The sequence below is a fragment of the Plenodomus lingam genome, assembly GCF_022343315.1.
Source record: "Plenodomus lingam strain CAN1 chromosome Unknown contig_22, whole genome shotgun sequence".
Lineage (NCBI taxonomy): Eukaryota > Fungi > Ascomycota > Dothideomycetes > Pleosporales > Leptosphaeriaceae > Plenodomus > Plenodomus lingam.
The window spans coordinates 788,339-807,604 of NW_027093939.1; the positions used below are offsets into that span (position 1 = coordinate 788,339).

Genomic DNA, 19,266 nt, shown 5'->3' on the forward strand with positions numbered 1-19,266 from the left:
AGTTTACGTACAAAACGCGTCCCACGCGCACGCACACGCACACGCGTTCTCCTTGCACCGATCCTCCCAAAGACAAAAGTGTGACGAGTACGGTGGGGCGCTTCTTTAAGCCGTCACGTCCGATCACATCAGCTTGACAAAAAGATAATCTTATCAGATCCGAGGACGGCACGAAGGAGCTGCAAGCCAGGTGCAAAGCGTAGTCGGTGCGATGCCTGTAGCGGCCAAAGGCGGTGGCACTTGCAAGGCCTGAATCAGCCGCCAGCCGCGACATGCTCGTGCAATTGCAGGAACTGTACTGAGAGTGGATGGGCTGAGTATTGGCGCTTTCATTCTCGGCGTACAATAGGCTTTCACAGACCCCTGGCGGTGTTTTGGTGGGTGGGGGAGGCAGGCCGAATCATAACGCGTTGAGACGCGTTTTTGCACAGACGGTCTCGCATCAAAGCTGTGGCTGGGGTGAAGGTGAAGAGTGGCATGGCGAGGAATTGTAGCCCATGCAGAGTATTTGCAAAGTCGATATGGGTACCACTGTAACGAGCGCAGTCGATTATGTATCCTGTCGCGAGTTTTCCTTGTGATTTCTGGGCCGAGGTGGTGGAAAAGTGCAGCGATCGGTGGTGCTTGGCCATGAGGTCATAGCGTCTTTTCGCGATGGGAAGGCGCGTGCGAGGGGCGGCAGGTTGCTCGCCAAGTCACGTGGTAGCGGGACATCGTACTTTTAAGAGAGAGAGAGAGCGCGTCTGCCATTGTTCCCTACTCACACCACAGCATCATCAACTCCTCTCACGCGCCAGGACTTTTATTTTGAAACCCTACACTCGTCCGTGTATAGATAATCCAGAGCCTCACCCAGCCTTTACCCACCTACACACGCACACAATGTCTGCTCTTCAGTCAACGCCTTCCAAGCAGGTATGTCGCGCAACTCGAGTACTATTTTACGGACGCGTCCCGGCCATGACTAACGCGTATGTAGGCGACTGCTGCAATTGACACTCTCAAGATGACCGACTCACCTGCAAAGAAGCTCAATCTCTCGTTGGCAGAAAAGGAAAATGTCTACAGGCCCATTGTCGGCATACCAGATTTTGAAGAGGACGCGTCGGACCACAAGCCATCTACTGCGCCAACGATCCGACCAGAGGAGGCACACGAGCCTCTACTACAGGAGAACCCTCAACGCTTTGTCTTGTTTCCCATCAAGTACCATGATGTAAGTTGTCCCATGTGATATACGCGTCAAACGCGTACTGGCACGCGTCAATCCACCTTGGTATGAACCATGACTAACGTCATCCTCCCACTAGGTCTGGCAAATGTACAAGAAGGCCGAAGCATCCTTCTGGACCGCAGAGGAGATCGATCTCTCCAAGGACCTTCATGACTGGAACAAGAGATTGAATGATGACGAGCGCTTCTTCATCTCCCACGTCCTTGCCTTTTTCGCCGCCTCCGATGGCATTGTCAACGAGAACTTGGTTGAGCGCTTCTCTGGCGAGGTGCAAATACCGGAGGCGCGATGCTTCTACGGTTTCCAGATCATGATGGAGAACGTCCACTCGGAAACATACTCGCTCCTCATCGACACATACATCAGCGAGCCTAGGCAGCGCAAGTACCTGTTCAATGCCATTGACAACATTCCCTGCATTCGTAAGAAGGCCGACTGGGCCCTGCGCTGGATCTCGGACAAGAACTCCACCTTTGCCAATCGCCTGGTTGCCTTTGCTGCCGTGGAGGGCATCTTCTTCAGTGGCTCCTTTGCTTCCATCTTCTGGCTCAAGAAGCGTGGTCTGATGCCTGGTCTCACCTTCTCCAACGAACTCATCTCACGTGATGAAGGCATGCACACCGACTTTGCTTGCCTCCTCTTCTCACTCCTCAACACACGCCCCTCCAAGGAATCCGTCCAAGCCATCATCACCGAGGCCGTCGAGATCGAGAAGGAGTTTCTCTCCGATGCGCTGCCTTGCGCACTCCTCGGTATGAACGCTACTCTCATGTGCCAGTACATTGAGTTTGTCGCCGACCGCTTGCTCCTGTCGCTCGGCAACACCAAGTTCTACAACGCGACCAACCCCTTTGACTTCATGGAGAACATTTCGCTAGCCGGCAAGACCAACTTTTTTGAGAAGCGCGTCGGTGACTACCAGAAGGCAGGTGTCATGGCGAGCACCAAGAAACACGAAGAGAATGCTGATGGTTCGCTTGTTGCGGCGCCCGTGCCCATGGGTCAGAGTGGTGATTTTTGCTTTGAAGAGGACTTTTAGACCATTGGTCATGATAGACATGAGTCTTGAAGTTTTCCTTTCCTTGCCTCTCTTTGCGATCTCATCATTTCTTCCCACCGTTCTCACTCGAACACTTGTCTTACTCTCTCGACCATTTCATCTCTCAATTATCTAGTCGCTGTATACCTGGTTTGGAAAACCGTTTGGGTTCTTTGGGCGGGGTGGGGTTTTGGGGTAACATTGGGCTACCGGTGGCTTTGCATTTGCGGGTGTAGAGCATGGTCTGCTATCGCGGGCGTGCTCTTGGGTGTTCGCTGCTATGATGTTTTGAGGCGTGAATTGGCGTTGCTTTTGTGATTTGGATTGGTATTAGGCCTCTGTATGAGTGTATGCGGTTGAGTATGAGATGAGATGAGCGACAGGGCTCAGGGCCGACCGGTTAGGATAGTCATGAATGCAAACAATACTTGAAACCATCACTCTATAATTGTGATTATGGTGGCTCTCTCTCCCTTTGACTTTGTTCCTCAAGGTATAGTCTGACCTGACCTTACAATCTAGCCCAATGTTATGCCATTCTGTGCAAGAACTACGCACACAGTCACCTCTTCGCAACAGTACTTGCACTCTGACTTGCGCTCTATAATTCGCTATATCCCACCTCTTCCTTCTTATCCGAAACACAGTTGACAGCCATCCCTTTCTAGGCCACATACAGCAATCACATCTAGTCTCACACCACACTGGCTTGCAGTGGATAGCTGATGAAAGACTGCATACATGCATGACATTCTTGAATCTTGGGTTATAAGAGGAGAAGAGAGTGGCTATGGTTGTTGCATATGGAGTAGGGAGTAGGGGATACAGTCGCTATGTATTCCATGCGTATGACATGTCAGAGTACGTGTCAAAGTACGATACAAACCCTACCCCAGTCCGAAGCACCAGCCAGATTTACTTTTTTTTTTCTTTTCCCAAAGGATCAGCGAAGCTCAACCCTCTCATTCTCATCGTCCGCCCTCTCATCCCCCCCTCCTTCCTTGTCGAAGATCTTCTCGCAGGGAAAAGCACAGTGGAGTCTTCGTTCCTGAAGTGAGGGAGATGGGCGTGTTAGTATGGCTCTCAAGCTCAGTGGACACTTCCCTCCTCTTCCTCCTTCCATCCAACTGCCATCCCGACGAGAATGGTGGGGGAGAGAAAAGAATAAGACTCACACGACTCATACCCGTGGTGCCAACACTCCATTCCCCGCTCACACACCACGCTTCCCGCCCTTCCCCTTTGCCCTCTTCCTCCCTCTCTCCATCAAGCCCATCACTCCGCCAGCTTAAGCGTCGGCTCAAGGCCCCACCGTCCACCCCGAACACCAACCCTCCGTCTTCCGTCCCCCGAATCGTCAGATTCTGCCCCCCAAGCAGCCCTGCAATCCTAAACTCACGCGTCTCGCTCACGCGCACAAAACTGTGGTACGCTTCGCGGGGCCGGAGGAGTGCAATGTCGATGGTGAGAGCGTTGGCGTGGTCAGTTAAGATGGGGGGAAGGATGTAAGATGTAGATGGTGATGGGGCGTGGTGGCGGTGGTGGAGAGAAAAGGTGCATAGTTGGGTTGTGGATGGGGATTCGGATGGAAATGGGCGAGGGTGAAGGGAGCGTGGCTGCGGGTTTGGGTTTGGCGTGAAGAGGGGCAAGAGGGATGGTTTTGGTGCTGCAAATGTTGTAGAGGTTAAAGAGAGGGAGAGAAGGAGTATGTGAAGGAATGGCGCTTGCATGGCGGTGAAGGTAGTCTCGCTTGACACAGTACCATCCAAAGGTGTCAAAAAGCGCAGGACCAGAAGAAAGAGAAGACAACACGAGAGATTTGCAAACTTCTTTGACTGCAAAAAAAAGTCTCTTGAGAATTAGCCCTCAATCGCAAATAAGTACAAAAAACTGTGTGGCGGTTGTGCAACGTAGATGTATGTGGCTACCTAACTCCCCCGCTCTTTTTATCCATCACGCGCAGCGCAAACACTCTACCTACCGGTACCCAAGTGCCAGTAAGCACCTTTCCCCAAGCACCATCGAGGCACTTCGCTACACCGTACATACGTAGCGCCCACCTAACCCTCCATCTCCCTCGCATTCCACGGCACTACTATCTATTATCTTCGTACGCCACTCCTTGCAGTTACACCCACCCCCCACCACCACGTCCCGAGACCTAATCCCAGGCGTCTACTGTATGTATGCGGTGTTCGCGCTGCAGACCCGTTGCAGGACGGATGTGTGGATTCACTGTGCAAATGGTGGGCGACGGCGCTGAGGGGTGCTTTTGTGTTTGATGGAGGCGCGTGGGGGAGTTGGTTCGTCAGGTTGAGTTGGGTTCTCAAAGGGGATGGGATGGGATGTGGGTCAGTGTGGTTGTTAGGGGGTTTGGAGGCCGGTGGTAGTGATTGGTGCGCATAGTGTGTATATGGGACATCAACTTTGCGCGTGAGAATGGACGTGTTGGTCTGGATTGGGAGTTGTAGCATGGACTGGAATTGTCGAAAGTCTACATTTTGTTTGAATAGGCAAAGGTTGTTCTTAGCTGTGACAGTGTCGCTCCAACGTCTCCCAAAGTTCAAGTACCGTACATGATGTGAATGACACGTCAAGCTCTCGTCATCATCGCTATAGGAGGCTCCAAGTGTACCTAACATGTTATGCATACCCACACATGGAACCTGGAACCATGATTCCGATGTGCTCCACGGGCAGTCCAAAAGACTATGACCGAGTTTGTAGTTTTGCGACCATTACTTGCGAAACCCGGCCTGTTTCAAGCTCTGGTCTCGGTAATTTCGGCTTATGTCGCTGTTATTGGAAACTCCAAAGCCCATTACCCAGTAGATCGTTGGGGTAGGCAATCGGCCGTTCTTTTTTTGAGGCTATATTTGAAGGACTTAAGTTTCGTTTCAAGTACGTCGAGGGTGTGTGTAAGGCAGAATCAGCTTGGTGTGGCGTTACCCGGATCGCCAGACGGGCGATATACCAGTATTATATGCAGTGTGATCGCCAAGGACCCGAGACTGTGGTTAACATAGGGTACGGTATGAATCGTGATTACCATTTAATAGTAGTCTATTGATGCTTCCTCTCATGGCCTATGAAAACTGAAAAGAAATGCCCAATATAAGAGGAAGTCCATGACGCCGTCAAGCAAAAGGACCACCCTCAAGACTCAAGGGGGGGGTGCCTAGGTAATGCAAAGTCGATTGCGACTTCACCATTTGGTGCTTTGCTTCTTCTTCTTGTGCTTGTCCTCGAGCTTGGAACCCATGACTGCGCCTGCTAGAGCACCGATGATGCCATGGCCTGCCAACTTCTTGCCTCCAAAGTAGCCCGCTGCGCCGCCTCCCAGGGCGCCCATAAGGCCTCGGTCACCCTCAGCCTGTGTACTGGGATCGGTTGAACCGTAATGCTGGCCGTTTGCATTCTGGCCTTGAGGGTATTGGTCTTGGCTGTATGCCCCTTGTTGAGGGAATTGGTTGTGAGCTTGAGGACCAGGGTACTGTGATTGTTGCGTATAACCACTAGGCATCACATCACAAATCAGTCTCGTCACACGTCACGCAAGTCTGGGCCAACTCACACTTGCTGTTGCTGACCGTACGGCGTTACTTGTTGACCGTGCTGGAAGCCGCCATGCGCAGGTGCGCCGTACTGGCCCTGGGGCGCGCCATAGCCTTGTTGTTGCTGGCCATATTGTTGGTGGGCTGGGTAGCCTTGCTGTTGATAACCGCCCTGCTCATAGCCTTGTTGCTGTTGGTAGCCCTGGCCTTGAGGTGGGTACTGTTGATAGCCTTGGTTGTATTGGTCGTAGGGTCCTGACATTTTGGGTGTTTCGAGCGTGTCGTTTGGTGTGGAGAGGGAGAGGGTTGGAGTATGGGTAGGTTGACGTTTGACGTGTGATTACTCAAATGAGGGGTCGATAGAGGGGTACGGTAACTTGGCTGCGGAAGGGGGTGTGACCTTGTTTGGTTGACGTAAGATGGAGACGAGATGGGGAATGGTATTGTACCGTATGGTAATGATGGAGAGAGAAGAGGGAATGGTATTGTACCGTATGGTAATGATGGAGAGAGAAGAGGGAACACCACACAGCAGGCAGACGTTGGACTTATAGTCTTCGATTCTCTCATGACTTGCACACATACATCCACACTCACTCACTCACTCACACAACACTTGATCCCACCCCCACCTCATGACCAGGAAACCTAGGTTCAGTTAGGAGGCGGAGCAGGGCCATGGCAGCTGAACACACTGAACTCAGCCTCAAACCGCAAGCTCGTCCGAGTTCAACGGCCTGTTCGGCCCAGGCATGCCGGTCCCTTGGGGTACCTGCACAGTTGCATGTAGGGCACATACAGTAGAGTACTCTAGAGTGCTATGTACATACCTATCGCCTGAACGTGGCGAGAACTGAATTGGGCCACTCCCGTCGTTCGCTTGTACAGAACAGTACTTGGCATCTCCAGATGTTTCCGATACACAGATTGCCCCCTCTGTGTGGATGTGCCATACATATGGACCAAGAAACACACACCCTGTCCACTGCGGCCTCTCTCCACGAAACGCCATCTGCGTCTTGCGCGTCATTCAAGACCGGTGGGTTCCTCGCTCGGCCGAATCGCAGCGAACATTGGCTCCGAGTCCGAGCCCGTCCGACGGCACAAGCGACCAACTATGCGCCATCCCCAGCGTGCGCCATCGTGAGGCGCAGCCCTTTGCTCGGTTCGTGGACAGGAGTGGCTTCGCCCTTGACCAGTAGGAAATGCTGGCTTACCTGCTGTAGGTACCGTAAGGGACTGTAGGTACCGGTACACCGCCGTGCACAGCTGCTGTCGCGACCCAAGACTTCCTGTTGCAAGATCCAGATGCCCACGCTCGTGTCGCCTGCACAACGGCTGTGGGGTACATGAACGAAGAAGTAATCCAACCTCAGGACATGTTAGTCTCACGATATCCCCGTGTGGCGCCGATAGTGTCACGGCTGCGGAAGTTGAAACGCTCCCACTCTCCCCTGAGACAGTTCCAAGACACCATCACAGAGCTTACATTCGCATTTGGCCCACACTTTTCGATCCGCTTACCCCCATATGGCCACTTTAGGGGCTCCAAACAGTCTCCCATCCGGCCATTCGTAGCAACTTGCGCAACATTATTGTTGACAAACCTGCCACTCTCATCCTAGGGCCGCACCGGCCTCTCGCCTTGTCTTTCAAACCGACATGGGACCAGCAACGACTCACTAGCAGCCTCCTTCATGCATCTCTCTCAAATGTGCGGCCCCTCCCTCAGTTGCATGAACATGTCTGCTCCTGGTCGTTCGCCCAGCCTTCCGCTCCTTCTCTGCCAACCTGCTTTCCTTCTGTCCTTCGTTCCGCAGGCCGGCTGTTGTTGCTAATACACGCGACTTTCCTTCAACTTCGCTTCTCAACGTCACGGTCCTGCAGGCTTAGGGCTGTAATTCACCATTCAATCGCGAAGAGCACAATCGCTGGACGACTTTGCAGATGTTGTTTGGAACATACAATCGGCAGGAAGACTGACCGGGGCTTCCCCATCATACGCCCAAGTTATCGAACAAGATGCCCCCATCATGGCGACAATGGGTGGATGAAAAGGTGGATTACATTGTGGTGAACAGAGGTGTGGTGGACAAGAAAGAGGCTCAAGCCCACAATGTTGAAGTGCAAGACTCCACGGCTACAGCGAACCGCAGACTTCGAAGATCATACACCAAGAGACAGGCTCCTGAGCCTACGGATATCGACAGCGACAGTGATGATGAAGAGGATGAACCTGCATTCAATTCCACAATCAGCACCGTAACTTCGACTATGACGGCAACAGCAACACTTCCAACAGGACTCCCAGCTGTAAGGAAACCTGGAAGCAGGCAGTCAGGTAACTTGGCTGACAATGATAGTTTCAAATCACCGCGACTTTGGATCCTCTCACACAGGCTACACCTCCCGCTCTTGCGGATAACGACCCCAGGGAGACTGTCATAGTGGGATCGCCATCACCATCACGACATGATGGTGATGGCAAGATCTCGCGGACTACCGAGCATTTACTCATTGCTGCAGGTTCCATTGGTAAGCGAGAACAATGCAAGCCCCTTCTAATTTCCACTGACATGTGTAGGTGCAACGATCATCATTGTCATGATTATCTTGGCTCTCTATGTTATGCGTAAGCGTGGTCTGTCTCTGGCGGACGTGATTCATCAGGGTAAGAGTCACTTACGACGTGGCCCACCACCGCCCCCAGCAAAATATGGAATGGATCAGAAGCACTACGGCATGGAAAAGGTACACGACTGTGGATACGGACGCGCACAGAAAAACTCAGTCTACCCTCAACAGCAGTACGCGGTCTACTATGCTCAACGGCAAAAATCTGTCCACCATCCTCAAAAGCAGACCCCAGCCTATTCTCCTCAACAACAGAACCCTGTCTACGCTCCCCAACGAGCAGCCTCACTCACCCGTTCATCTTCTTCAAGATCACAGCGACCATTGCAAGCCTTGAAACGAAGTGACAGCTTCAAACAAGGAGGACTGGAAAGAATCCCGTCGCAAGACAAGAGCTTTTACGATGACACACCATCGCAAACCGGTTCCCACCGTCGCAACGACAGCGCAACGCCCTCCTCACCGGTCCTCCCCTACCAAGATCTCCGCCGGAGCGCCTCAACCCGGAACACCCGTTCCCTAGACGGTGAATCTGAAGAGCTCCGATACCCCGAAGACATTGGCCCTCAGCGCGCACTCCCACCTCCTCCAACATTCCGCCAATTCCTTTCCAACCGGCCCTCCATCTCGCAACGTCCTGGCTGCGGAGGGCCCATGGCCAGCCGCTTCAGCTGGACAAACTCCAATGCCCCTCAAACACCCCACGAAGTATCTCGTGACACGGCCGCGCCACCCGTCGGGCGCGACAGCTTCATGACGCAACGGTCCTCTGTCCCACGTTTCCGCACCGTAGACTCATGGGTGAGCCAGCAGACGACGCGCGTCCAGGAGCTGCGGTTGAAACAGCAATTCCGGATGACGCAATCGTCCACCTCCTCTGGCGGAGATGCTAACAATCACCACGACGACATTGACACTGTACCCGAGATGCCAAGCGTACCGCAACATTTGAGCCGCAGCGCGAGTACCAGGAGTGAAGGTGGAGGGGCAGGAGGCGGACTAGCAGGCAAAAATGTCAAGCATGCACGACACGACACTGCGACGACTGTACAGACGGCGCCAATCTTCAGGGCGCACCCGGGAACAGAGGTTCGGTTTAGTGTGAGGAGTGAAGTTCCTAGTGAAGTTTTGGACAGGGGGAGAAAGAATGCTGCACTTGAATGATGATGGCAGGTGGTTGTATGTTCAGTATCCAATGTCAAATGTTATTTGTGCATATTTTCCAGTCCTCCGCAGTCGCAGTCGCTTCTTACCGATTTTGTTTGTTCATCATGGTAGCTCGGTTGTTTCTTTCCTCTTCATTTTGGGCAATACTATGGCAACATAGCACGTGTTTCTTTAGGATCTGTCATTTAACATGTCTTTTATCGGCATTCCAGCGTATAGCAAGGAAATTAGGTGGATTAACCAGCCTTTGGTCCGTCGAGGGCAAGAGAGACGGACAGATTGTAGTCATCGTTGTAGTCATAGTTGTAGTCATAAACAAAGCCAGAGTCAAAACCGCATCTTCATGCCATCCAGCACCACCTTCCTGCGCAGTAGCAGGCATCAGCAATGCATTCCTACCTGCCGTGTACTAGTAGACTCTATCCATGCGTCTGATATCTGCCATTCGCTATCCGTATTCAACTGCGCAAACAAACCCCAACTCAAACCCAGCCAACTCATCAAAACAGCATTGCATGATACCATTACACCCTAACCCCCACGCGGTTTCTTCAGACCCGAATCTTGGAATCTAGATTCAAAAAATCGACCCACCTTCTATATCACGGAAACGCATACGCCCGTTTGTCCGCATAATCGCAGTCGCGATGCGGTAATTGCCTAATCCCATTCCGGCCACATCTGGAGATTACAAATCTTGAAACAAGACAGTCGTGTACGGGTACTCTCGTGTTGCCTTTACCGGACGCTGTGTCGCGTCGAGACGATGCAAGGCGTGGTACTGGGGGTCATGAGGCTAGAATGGTATGAGCCGGAGTGAACCATGCACGGCGGGAAGTGTGAGGGATCGAAGAGGCGAGGCTGGTGAACATATAGATGAGAAACAACTAGTAAATCCCAATACACGCCCAAGACAACACGACAAAATCGCCTGGTGATTTTTTCTTCTTCAAGAAGGATAAGGCAGTGTGTAGAATTGTTGGGAGGAGTAATCATACTAGTACTGTGGCGGTGGGTTTCACGGTACGTTGGGAGTTTTGTGGAAATGCATCAAACGGGTATCTATATTGGTTGTCTAGCATACGTATGTACCCCTATATGGGAGAATAGTTATATTATAGGAAATCAATGTGTCTATATATCTTACATGATTTTACCACTTCTCTTTGCCTTCCTTTACACTCCCCACTCTATTGCCCCCGCTTCTAACTCCCCCTAAGACTCTATATCATAAGAACACTAATTTTAAGTCGTACGACTTTTCGCGTTGCGCTCATAACAGAGGCGATGGCATCTCTGAGGGGGGAATTATCCTTTGTTTTGATTGAGACGTGGGTGGTGTGGGGAGGAGTGCTTTGGGTGGGTGGGGCATAGGGTGCAGGAGGGGAAAGTGTGGAGGATGGAGGGTGGAGAGGGAAGGGAGAGGAAGAGAAGGCGAAGGCGAAGGGGGAAGCATAGAAGCACAGAAGCATACAGAGGATAAAATAACAACAACGACAACATCCATAAAAAATCCCTAAGTCATGTTGAACACAAAAGTGTATCCGGAAAGGGAATGTTTTGTAGCTCTAGTACCTATTTTCGTTATTTTCTGTACGTTAAGATAGAACAAATGATAGACTCAAGTAATGTCAATATTAGAATACTCTTTCTTCTGCTGCCCAAACCCTAATCTCCTCTACTCTACATCTTCTAGGCCCAAAATCCTTCGGTATACCATACCCCTCGCTTACTTCCTTGCCTACTTACTCACCTTTATACCCTACATGCACACAAGCACGCACCTGCACGCGAAGAAAACCAGAACCAAACCAAAACACTCAACCGTTCAACCCCTACGTGCCACATTTTCCAAGAATCCAAGGAGAAACGTCTTATCCACGGGACTCTTATCCCCATCTCCTCCTTTTGATGCCTGGCCTGTTGCCAACGTTCCTGCCACGTTGGTTCCAGCGCCTACGCCGCCAAGGTGCACGCCTTCGTCACCAGCACCACCACCGACACCCCCGTGCAGTGAACTTACACGGCTAATGACGCCGGGCATGTTCGTCTTGGTCGTAGGTAAATGCTGGAATCCCGGCGCAGGGCTACGCGACGGCTTGAGCGGAGGTGGAGGTCCTCGGGCCAGATTGACGCCTTGGGTTTGCGGAGACGGTTTGCTAAAGAGGGCGAGGAGGTTGGATTTCTCCGCTGATGTGGATTCGCGGTGCTCGTTGTTCGTGGCTGGATTTCCTGGTGCGGGGGAGAGGCTGGTACGTAGTAGTTGGGCAGAAGGATTGGATAAAGGTCGAGGGGATGAGGATGATGCGCGTTTGAAGATGTTGAGCAAATCTTGTTTATGCTCTGGAGGTGGAGCTGGGGATTGTCGCGTGTGCATGGATGTAGGTTGGGTGGTTGGTGGGTTGGGAGATATGCCTACGCCTTTGAACATATCGAGAAGGCCTTGGGTGTGGCCTGTAGGGGGGGGCGGAGAACGACTTGCTTGCACTGGGTGAACAGGTTGTGTAGGTGCGGACTGTGGTGAAGGGCCCTTGAGCATGTCCAGTAAGCCCATTTGATGAGCTGTTTGCTTGGTTGCAGGTGCAGGTGTGGCATTTTGGGCCTGTGATGTTTGTTGCAGCCCCTGCTGAGGTCTCTTCAAGATTTGGGGCTTGAACACCGCCTGTGGCGCGACCGATGCACTTGCAGCATTTGGCTGTGCAGACTTGGGCGGTACAGCCGTGGCATTCGAAGACCCTCCTGAGATATTGCTAGTAGAGCCGCGCTTGAGTATTTGCTGTGGCATGAACGGCATCTGAGGAGATGGCCCCCGTGAACTGCCGCTAGCTGGATGCGAGTACTTCTTCATCGTCTCAAAGTCAGGTACATTGACAGGTCTGTTCACAGTCGCCTGTGTCACACTCTTTTTGGAACCAGGACCGAATGCGTTGAGTAGGTCTGCATTGGGTACCTTGGAAGCATTGGACGCCGGTTGTGCAGCCATGTTACCAGGAGTCTTTGGATGTGCAGACAATTCGACAGGCTCTGGGCTCGCGACAGGCGTCGCGCCTCTGAAGAGTGTCAAGAGCGAATCCTGGTGCAGAGATCGAGGTATCGGCTGTTCAGGCTGGAAGTTTGCACTGATAGCCGGTGACTGGAATTTGGGTGGACTTGGAGCATATGATCCCCGAGGAGATGCCAAGTCGTGTGGACGATGTTGTATTCTCGGCGTGTTATGCGCGCTCTGTTGTCCCTGAAATGTATTTACAGATGACTGAGGTGGTGGTGGTGGCCGCTGGCTACCATTCTTGAAGCTATTCAACAGTCCAAGGGTATGTGCATTTAAGTTTGGAGCTGGCAGGTTCGAGGCGGACGGTATTGCCGGTCGTCCATGATCACTAGCAAATTGCGAGTTGCTCGTTTCATGGATCATTTGTGGGTTGCGTTGGTCAAAGGCTTGCTGCATGTTGGGTGGTTGCGGTGGGAAGTGAGGATTATTGTGTGACTGTGGTTGCACATAGTGGTTCATGGAAAGCGGAGGCATTCCATTGAATTGGGGAGGTCCTCGATATGGCATTTGGTGATGCTGCTGCTGTTGCTGCTGCTGATGATAAGGAAACGATGGTGGTGGGCCCATGCTACCCATTTGTGGTTGGCGTGGCTGGTGCTGGCCATGAGGGCTTGAAGGCTGCATGGGAGATGGTATGGCTTGGTCGAAGGGTGTCCGCGGTGGAGGCATCTGAGGACTTTGCTGATTGTTCCCTTGGTGGAACAAGGCAAGCAATGGGTTTGCTTGGTGATGTTGGGTTGGAAGAGGCATACTGGGTGCTTCGACAGGATGTGACTGCATGCCCACACCTACACTAAGCAACCTCTTTAGCTCCGCTGCAGGATCTGCAATTTGTCCTTGCTCTTGAGGCTGCTGGTGGTAGTGGTGGTGGTTCGACACTTCTGGTAAATTCTCGCCCTGTCGCCCGTGTCCTAGCTGGGCTGCAAGGCCCGCAAGGTTGTCGCTGCGAGGCATACCCGCAACTGGACCCGCCTCATCAGCCGTGGTCTCATATACCTCAGGCTGTTGTATGTCCTCGTCATCGGTCATGGCGACAGGCGGGGCGGTAACGTGTGCACTATTCCTCGCTTTTTGCTTGTCGAGCTTGTGCTGTTGCTTTATCCATGCTCTTAGCGGACCCAGAAATGGGGCGACCATGTAGAAGCTGCTCTCCTTGACCAAGTCCTGACCTTGCCCCTGCTGTTGGGTCTGATTCTTCCGCCGCAGTGTAGGCAAGTCCGTGAGCTTGTACCAGTCAATCTTGGAGATTTCCTTTCTCGTGCGCGGCTCAAAATAGGTGTCCATGGGCACGCCTCGAAAGACGTAGAGCATCATGCTCTGTTCGCGCATGGTGACTGTAATCTTCTTCATGTTCTCGTCGGGCATGACCAGGTCTGCCTCGTGCAGGTCGTAGCCCGTCTCTTCCCAGACTTCTCTCACTGCGCAGTCCAGGTCCGTCTCCTCCTTGTTGATCTTGCCGCGAGGAAAACTCCACTTGGCGCCCTTTTTCCAGCCCTTGACCAGGACTGCGTGGGTCATGTCCTTGTTCAGCATGATGGCGCCCCGGACAGGTACGCGGGTCTTGTAGGCGAGGAACTGCTCATAGGCCTGCTGGTGCAGCTCTTCCGAGTAGGCGGAGAAGAGCGGACAGTGCTGGAACATGAGCTGGGAGAACTTGCGCAGATGCATCGAGGGCAGGTTGTGGGGGTCGAGCGGGCGGATGAAGTCTTCATAGAACCATTGGGCCTCCTCGATCTGGAAGCAAATGCGCTCGACCGACTGCAGCTCTTCGTTGGGCAGGTTGACGATGAAGCGGACGCACAAGTCGTCCAGCCAGTCAACGAGCGTCATTTTTGTGTTTGTCATGTTGTGGGTGGTGGGTGTCGAGCTGGCCCGTGTCGCGCATGCCGTGGGCGGCGATGATACTCTTGGTGTAGAGTTGGTGGTAGATGGGTGCGCCCCAAAAGCAGGTGGGGAGCTACCTAGGTACAGTTGGCGGGCGGGGAGTGTGGACAGCTGTCGCGTCGCGTGTGGTTGGGAAGGCAAGGCAGGGCAAGACGAGGCAAGACAAGGTAGAAGAAAAGGTCGCGTCGGGTGGTTGCTAGCGATAGTCGAGGAGGCGTGTTGGGAGTGAAGGTTGATGTTGTTCAACTGTTTGACAGCTAGGCTACTGTTTGCGTTGAGGTGCTGCGGTACACGGCCAGTCTAAGGGCAAAAGAATGTCCAAGAATGATGGATGGATGGATGGATGGAGGAGAGGGTGGAGGGGGAGGGGAAGTTAGTGAAGGGTGCACGCGTTGGCCAGCGCGTTCTTTAGGTGGTGCCAGGTGGTGGTGGTGGTGGTGGTGGTGGTGGTGCTCACTCACTGTTCAACTGTTCAGGTCCCACTTCTCCCACACTCTCTCTCTCCCACCCTCAGCCTCAGGTAGAGTAGAACTGACTGGCTGGCTGACTAACGTGCCGGGGAAACGTCGGCCAAACAGTTGCCTCACTGTGGCGGGTGGCTGGTCGAGGCTGTGCAGGCAGTGGCACACTCAACCAATCACAATGCAAAGCAACTTTGTTGAGCCACAGCAGCGTCATGTTACCCAAATCAGGGCAGCATGTTGCATGTCGACAACAACTCTACAGTCAGTCTACTAGAGTAAAAAGTCCTAGCCAGCGACTCACCGCCAGCCTGGTGATGTAATAAAGACGGTCGCTCGGCCCCCCCCCCCCCATGCCCCATTCACAATTCCTGTCTTGCATGCTTCACCTTTGATCTTGTCAAAAGTCTGCTCTGCTTTGTTCGTGCCTGCCACATCACTTCGGCCGCTGCCGTCGCCGTCTATACATAGAGAGCGACGCGCCCGTTTCACATTTTCTAGCCAACAACAACCGCCAGCCAACCACCACACAACCCGCCCACCTTTGACTCTGGACTGCCGCGACATCGCATTGTTCGCAAAGGATCTTGTTTGATCCGTGGGCCATATAACCAAGGCCGCTTGGACATCTTCTTGTAAACAGTCATCATCACCTCAACTCGACTTCCCCTTTAACACAGCAAGCACCACTTCTACTGCAGTCCACATCCAACAACACCGCCACCACCATGACTGGGCTCATCGCAAAGTATGCCATGAAGAAGGTGCTGGGCAAGGAGATGGAAAAGTACAAGAGCAAGGATGCTGCCGGTCCCTATGTAAATATCCCGTCTTTTTCCTCCTTTTCAACCCATTTCCCCTTGACCCTTGACTGATGACGTACAGGATCCCTACTACGAAGTGATCCCCCATCCGACAAAACCCAACAAGACCAAGAAAGTAAAGAAGCAGATTGCAGCCTACATCCCACCCCATGATGCCGATGTGCTTGCAAAAGCCCGCAAAACTGCCTATAGGCTCGACTATGCTCTCTTCACCTTTGCTGGAATCCGCTTTGGCTGGGCTTCGGTCATCGGTCTTGTGCCCGCTATTGGCGACTTTGCGGATGCTGCCCTCGCACTCAACTTGATCAGAGGCATGAGGAAGATCGAGTGTGGCCTGCCATCAAGTGTCCTGGTCATGATGCTGATCAATCTGGCGATTGATTTCTTGGTTGGTCTTGTTCCCTTTATCGGCGACATTGCAGATGCGGCCGTCAAGTGCAACGGCAAGAACGTCCGCCTCCTCGAAGAACATCTCGACAAGGTCTACAAGCCCGACGAGCTCAAAGCCAAGGATTCTCAGCTGCCCAGAGAGCGTCGACCTCGCCCTGCCTCTGTGTATGTCGACTTTGACGACGAGGCCGGTGCCCGGCGAAACGAATTCGCCGATGACCATGACGCTGTCCGCGAACCCCAGCGCTCCTATGATGGGAGACGGGTGCCTGATATAGAGAATCAGATGGCTGGCTCTCGGCAAGCTATGCAGCAACCGCTGAGAGACGAGAGGCCCAGTCGCAATGGCACACGAAAAAGCAGACGCTAATCTCTCCTTTGTTTTTGTAGTTCACATTTTTACCCATCACTACTGTTCTCTATTTCTTGTGCGTATGTCGAGCTGGTTTCATTTACTATCCTCACTTGGTGCTGGTACTGGTACTCCCAGATGTTTGGTCCAAATCTCTCTTCCTATCTTATACCCACTGTGTTGTGCCTCCTAACGCATAGATAATGCCATAGTTGAATTGTAATACCTTTCACACTGTCATTCATCACTCCAACTCTCAATCGTGTTCTCATTTGCACTTTATCCTGTCTGCATTTCACATCATGCAACTCCTCCACATGTGATTGTATTGCGTTGCACTTGGATATCTTCCAATAGCCGTCTGCCTAGTGTCGGACTAATCACTTCAGGCTCCAACACTATTATCTCATTGGCCTCCTGACTGTTTGCTCGATTCCAAGTGCCCGTGCTCACGCTCCTGCCGTTTGTGATGGTGCCTTTTGCCTAGCCCCATACATGATACTCAACCCCCTTCTCGAGCGTTTAAAGACTCCTCGTGCTCACTCATTTGCAACATCATTCCATATAGTTTTCTATCAGCCAAGGTGAGTCAATTCTACATGAGGATGGTAAAGGTACACACTCTCTGACCAAGTCATGAAAGGTGGACACTCAACCGCCACTTACATTCACTCACCTTCAAGTCGCACAAGGCAGTCTAAGTAGCCACGATGAGGTTTCCTCTAGCACTGTTATTTGGGATCATCTTCGCCTCTGTTGCAACTGCCAGTCCAATTGTGGGTGGCGCTGGTGTTCGTTCTCCTTCAGAGGCCCAGCCCGTCACCGCGCACGAGGAGCTCTCAGACCCTGCCTTGATGTTGGCCACGGTTAGAGGAACGACCTTTGGTTTCTCCGTCACCGTCGATGAATATTGTGATAACCAAACCAAAAAGATGGGATTGCAGTGGATAAACACCCGTGACCACGCCTCGGTCGACATCCCAGATATGTCAGACCCTGGGGCTGCGTACTTTGTAAACACGGAGGTTGGACCAGTGAAATTGACAATGGGTACCGGTAGCTGTACGCTCCCCATAGCTCGCTGTATAGCATGCACTGACGAATCTGCAGCTGTTCTCAATTTTCAATTCGGAACTTGCAAGTGGTCCATGGACAGGTTCAACAGTCAGGCTTGTGGCTTCTGCGTCGTCAATGGATGGAAGGGCAACGGTCATCAGCCTGACTGCAAATCCAAGCCAATATTTGCGAGAGTAGGTGCGCTTACTAGCATCAATTGCATCTATACTAACAGTTCCTAGTCCTACATAGCTTCGTGCATATTCGACTTTACACGCGCCGGTCCGGTGCCCATGCCCTACGACATCCCAAAGCTGATTAAGAGAAAAAACATCCCATACATCGAAACCCCAAAGCTGATTAAGAGAAAGAACATCCCATCCATCGATACCACCACTCCCAACAACCCTGTCCACGCCCTCACAAATCCCCCCACTACTTCCCCAGAATCCCTCGTCACAGCCTCCCGCTCACGTGTAGACACCATCAAGGAGCACTATTGGGACCTAGACGGCACCCGCTACACCATCGTCATCCTCCCCTTTCACGTCACCCTCACCGACTACTGCGACCAGCACCAGCGCCAGGTCAAAGCGAGCTTCTACAATGGCCGTCAACCAAGCATTCAGAATCTCCAGCTTGGGCCCGAGGAGAAACAGACTGTAAACCACGGCGTCAAAGCGTACAAGAACTTGACGATTGGCGCTTTTGACTGGGAACGTAACCGCCTTCGGCTCGAATATGAGGGCTGCACGTGGTATGATGATGAGACGTGGAAGGAGTGTGGCGAGTGTCGGGCTGCGCAGTGGTCTGGGCAGGCACCGAAGTGTGAGGAGGGTGGTCGACCTAGGGTATGTTTTTTTGGCCTTTGTCTTCCTATTTCCCCTCTTCTTCTTGTTACTTTTTGGGAGTGCATGAGCGAGTGAAACTAACTGGACCTATTAGACCAAAGAAATGGATTGCTCCATGTGGCTTGGTATACATGACGGGTGGCTTTGAATCTTGAGGAGATGGAGATGGATGTAATTTGTTGGTGTTTGTATTGGTAGTGGCACTTTTGCATGGCCCTTGAGATCAAGAGACTTGCGTGAGGTGTGATGGTAGTATTCCTGTCAAGGAAGATGCAAGGTAGGATGGCAAAACAGAGTAGAGGACTCTGTGCCAACTTGGAAAATCAACCCCAACCCAAGTATGCTGTTATGCCTGGTGGTAGTCTGGCAAATCACCAAGTTGACAGACCACCCTAACTTTGGATGTTCAGTGTACCCACATCCTTCTCCTCCCCACACATACTCACACGTCGTTCATCCACCTCAGCCCCAGCCCCATTCCCAGCCAAACACCCCCTCCCACCCCAGCGCAAAAACCATCCATGAGCTGTGTATAACACGGGGCGCGTAAATGCATCGACGAATTCTATTGCGTGCAGCTTTGCATTTGATTGACATTGAACAAACACTGGTAAACCTAGGCCGTGGATATCCATATCCCCTAGTCCTTGGAAGGAGAACACAACCCTCTCTATCCGAACCAACACAACGAGAACATATGCCCTTTGCGCTTCAGACTCCAGACTCCGCGCTCCAGACTCCAGAAGCCGTCGAAAAGAGAAAGAATTCCGG

General features: G+C 52.4%; 8 protein-coding genes across 8 annotated transcripts; 5 read left to right on the top strand and 3 right to left on the bottom strand.

Annotated features, from left to right (window-relative positions):
* Positions 1-353: 353 nt before the first annotated feature.
* On the bottom strand, positions 354-632 carry IAQ61_005637 (uncharacterized protein; the record flags this gene model as incomplete). Its single annotated transcript, XM_066096869.1, has 1 exon — positions 354-632. One exon carries the CDS (start codon positions 630-632, stop codon positions 354-356), a length of 279 nt encoding a protein of 92 aa, XP_065953220.1.
* A 100-nt stretch (positions 633-732) lies between these two features.
* On the top strand, positions 733-2,471 carry RNR2 (Ribonucleotide-diphosphate reductase (RNR), small subunit). Its single transcript, XM_003839927.2, has 3 exons — positions 733-915; positions 980-1,216; positions 1,311-2,471. Exons 1-3 carry the CDS (start codon positions 883-885, stop codon positions 2,271-2,273), a joined length of 1,233 nt encoding a protein of 410 aa, XP_003839975.1. The 5' UTR covers positions 733-882; the 3' UTR covers positions 2,274-2,471.
* Positions 2,472-5,478: 3,007 nt separating this feature from the next.
* Positions 5,479-6,089, bottom strand: IAQ61_005639 (uncharacterized protein; the record flags this gene model as incomplete). The annotated part of the gene is made up of 2 exons (XM_003839925.1): positions 5,479-5,788; positions 5,848-6,089. 2 exons carry the CDS (start codon positions 6,087-6,089, stop codon positions 5,479-5,481), a joined length of 552 nt encoding a protein of 183 aa, XP_003839973.1.
* A 710-nt stretch (positions 6,090-6,799) lies between these two features.
* Positions 6,800-9,964, top strand: IAQ61_005640 (uncharacterized protein). Its single transcript, XM_003839924.2, has 3 exons — positions 6,800-8,140; positions 8,191-8,362; positions 8,412-9,964. The coding sequence occupies exons 1-3, from the start codon at positions 7,850-7,852 to the stop codon at positions 9,623-9,625; spliced, it is 1,677 nt and encodes a 558-aa protein (XP_003839972.1). The 5' UTR covers positions 6,800-7,849; the 3' UTR covers positions 9,626-9,964.
* A 1,492-nt stretch (positions 9,965-11,456) lies between these two features.
* Positions 11,457-14,507, bottom strand: IAQ61_005641 (uncharacterized protein; the record flags this gene model as incomplete). The annotated part of the gene is made up of 1 exon (XM_003839923.2): positions 11,457-14,507. One exon carries the CDS (start codon positions 14,505-14,507, stop codon positions 11,457-11,459), a length of 3,051 nt encoding a protein of 1,016 aa, XP_003839971.2.
* A 1,243-nt stretch (positions 14,508-15,750) lies between these two features.
* On the top strand, positions 15,751-16,606 carry IAQ61_005642 (uncharacterized protein; the record flags this gene model as incomplete). Its single annotated transcript, XM_003839922.1, has 2 exons — positions 15,751-15,840; positions 15,908-16,606. 2 exons carry the CDS (start codon positions 15,751-15,753, stop codon positions 16,604-16,606), a joined length of 789 nt encoding a protein of 262 aa, XP_003839970.1.
* A 692-nt stretch (positions 16,607-17,298) lies between these two features.
* On the top strand, positions 17,299-17,886 carry IAQ61_005643 (uncharacterized protein; the record flags this gene model as incomplete). The annotated part of the gene is made up of 1 exon (XM_066096870.1): positions 17,299-17,886. One exon carries the CDS (start codon positions 17,299-17,301, stop codon positions 17,884-17,886), a length of 588 nt encoding a protein of 195 aa, XP_065953221.1.
* A 51-nt stretch (positions 17,887-17,937) lies between these two features.
* IAQ61_005644 (uncharacterized protein) lies at positions 17,938-18,570 on the top strand (the record flags this gene model as incomplete). Its single annotated transcript, XM_066096871.1, has 1 exon — positions 17,938-18,570. One exon carries the CDS (start codon positions 17,938-17,940, stop codon positions 18,568-18,570), a length of 633 nt encoding a protein of 210 aa, XP_065953222.1.
* Positions 18,571-19,266: the final 696 nt, after the last annotated feature.

Bases quoted from the DNA above. Each gene is read 5' to 3' on its own strand.
- RNR2 (XM_003839927.2), top strand. From the start codon at position 883: ATGTCTGCTCTTCAGTCAACGCCTTCCAAGCAG. The intron at 916-979 runs GTATGTCGCGCA...ACGCGTATGTAG, and splicing joins AGTCAACGCCTTCCAAGCAG to GCGACTGCTGCAATTGACAC. The intron at 1,217-1,310 runs GTAAGTTGTCCC...TCCTCCCACTAG, and splicing joins TTCCCATCAAGTACCATGAT to GTCTGGCAAATGTACAAGAA.
- IAQ61_005640 (XM_003839924.2), top strand. From the start codon at position 7,850: ATGCCCCCATCATGGCGACAATGGGTGGATGAAAAGGTGGATTACATT. The intron at 8,141-8,190 runs GTAAGGAAACCT...TGACAATGATAG, and splicing joins TTCCAACAGGACTCCCAGCT to TTTCAAATCACCGCGACTTT. The intron at 8,363-8,411 runs GTAAGCGAGAAC...TGACATGTGTAG, and splicing joins CATTGCTGCAGGTTCCATTG to GTGCAACGATCATCATTGTC.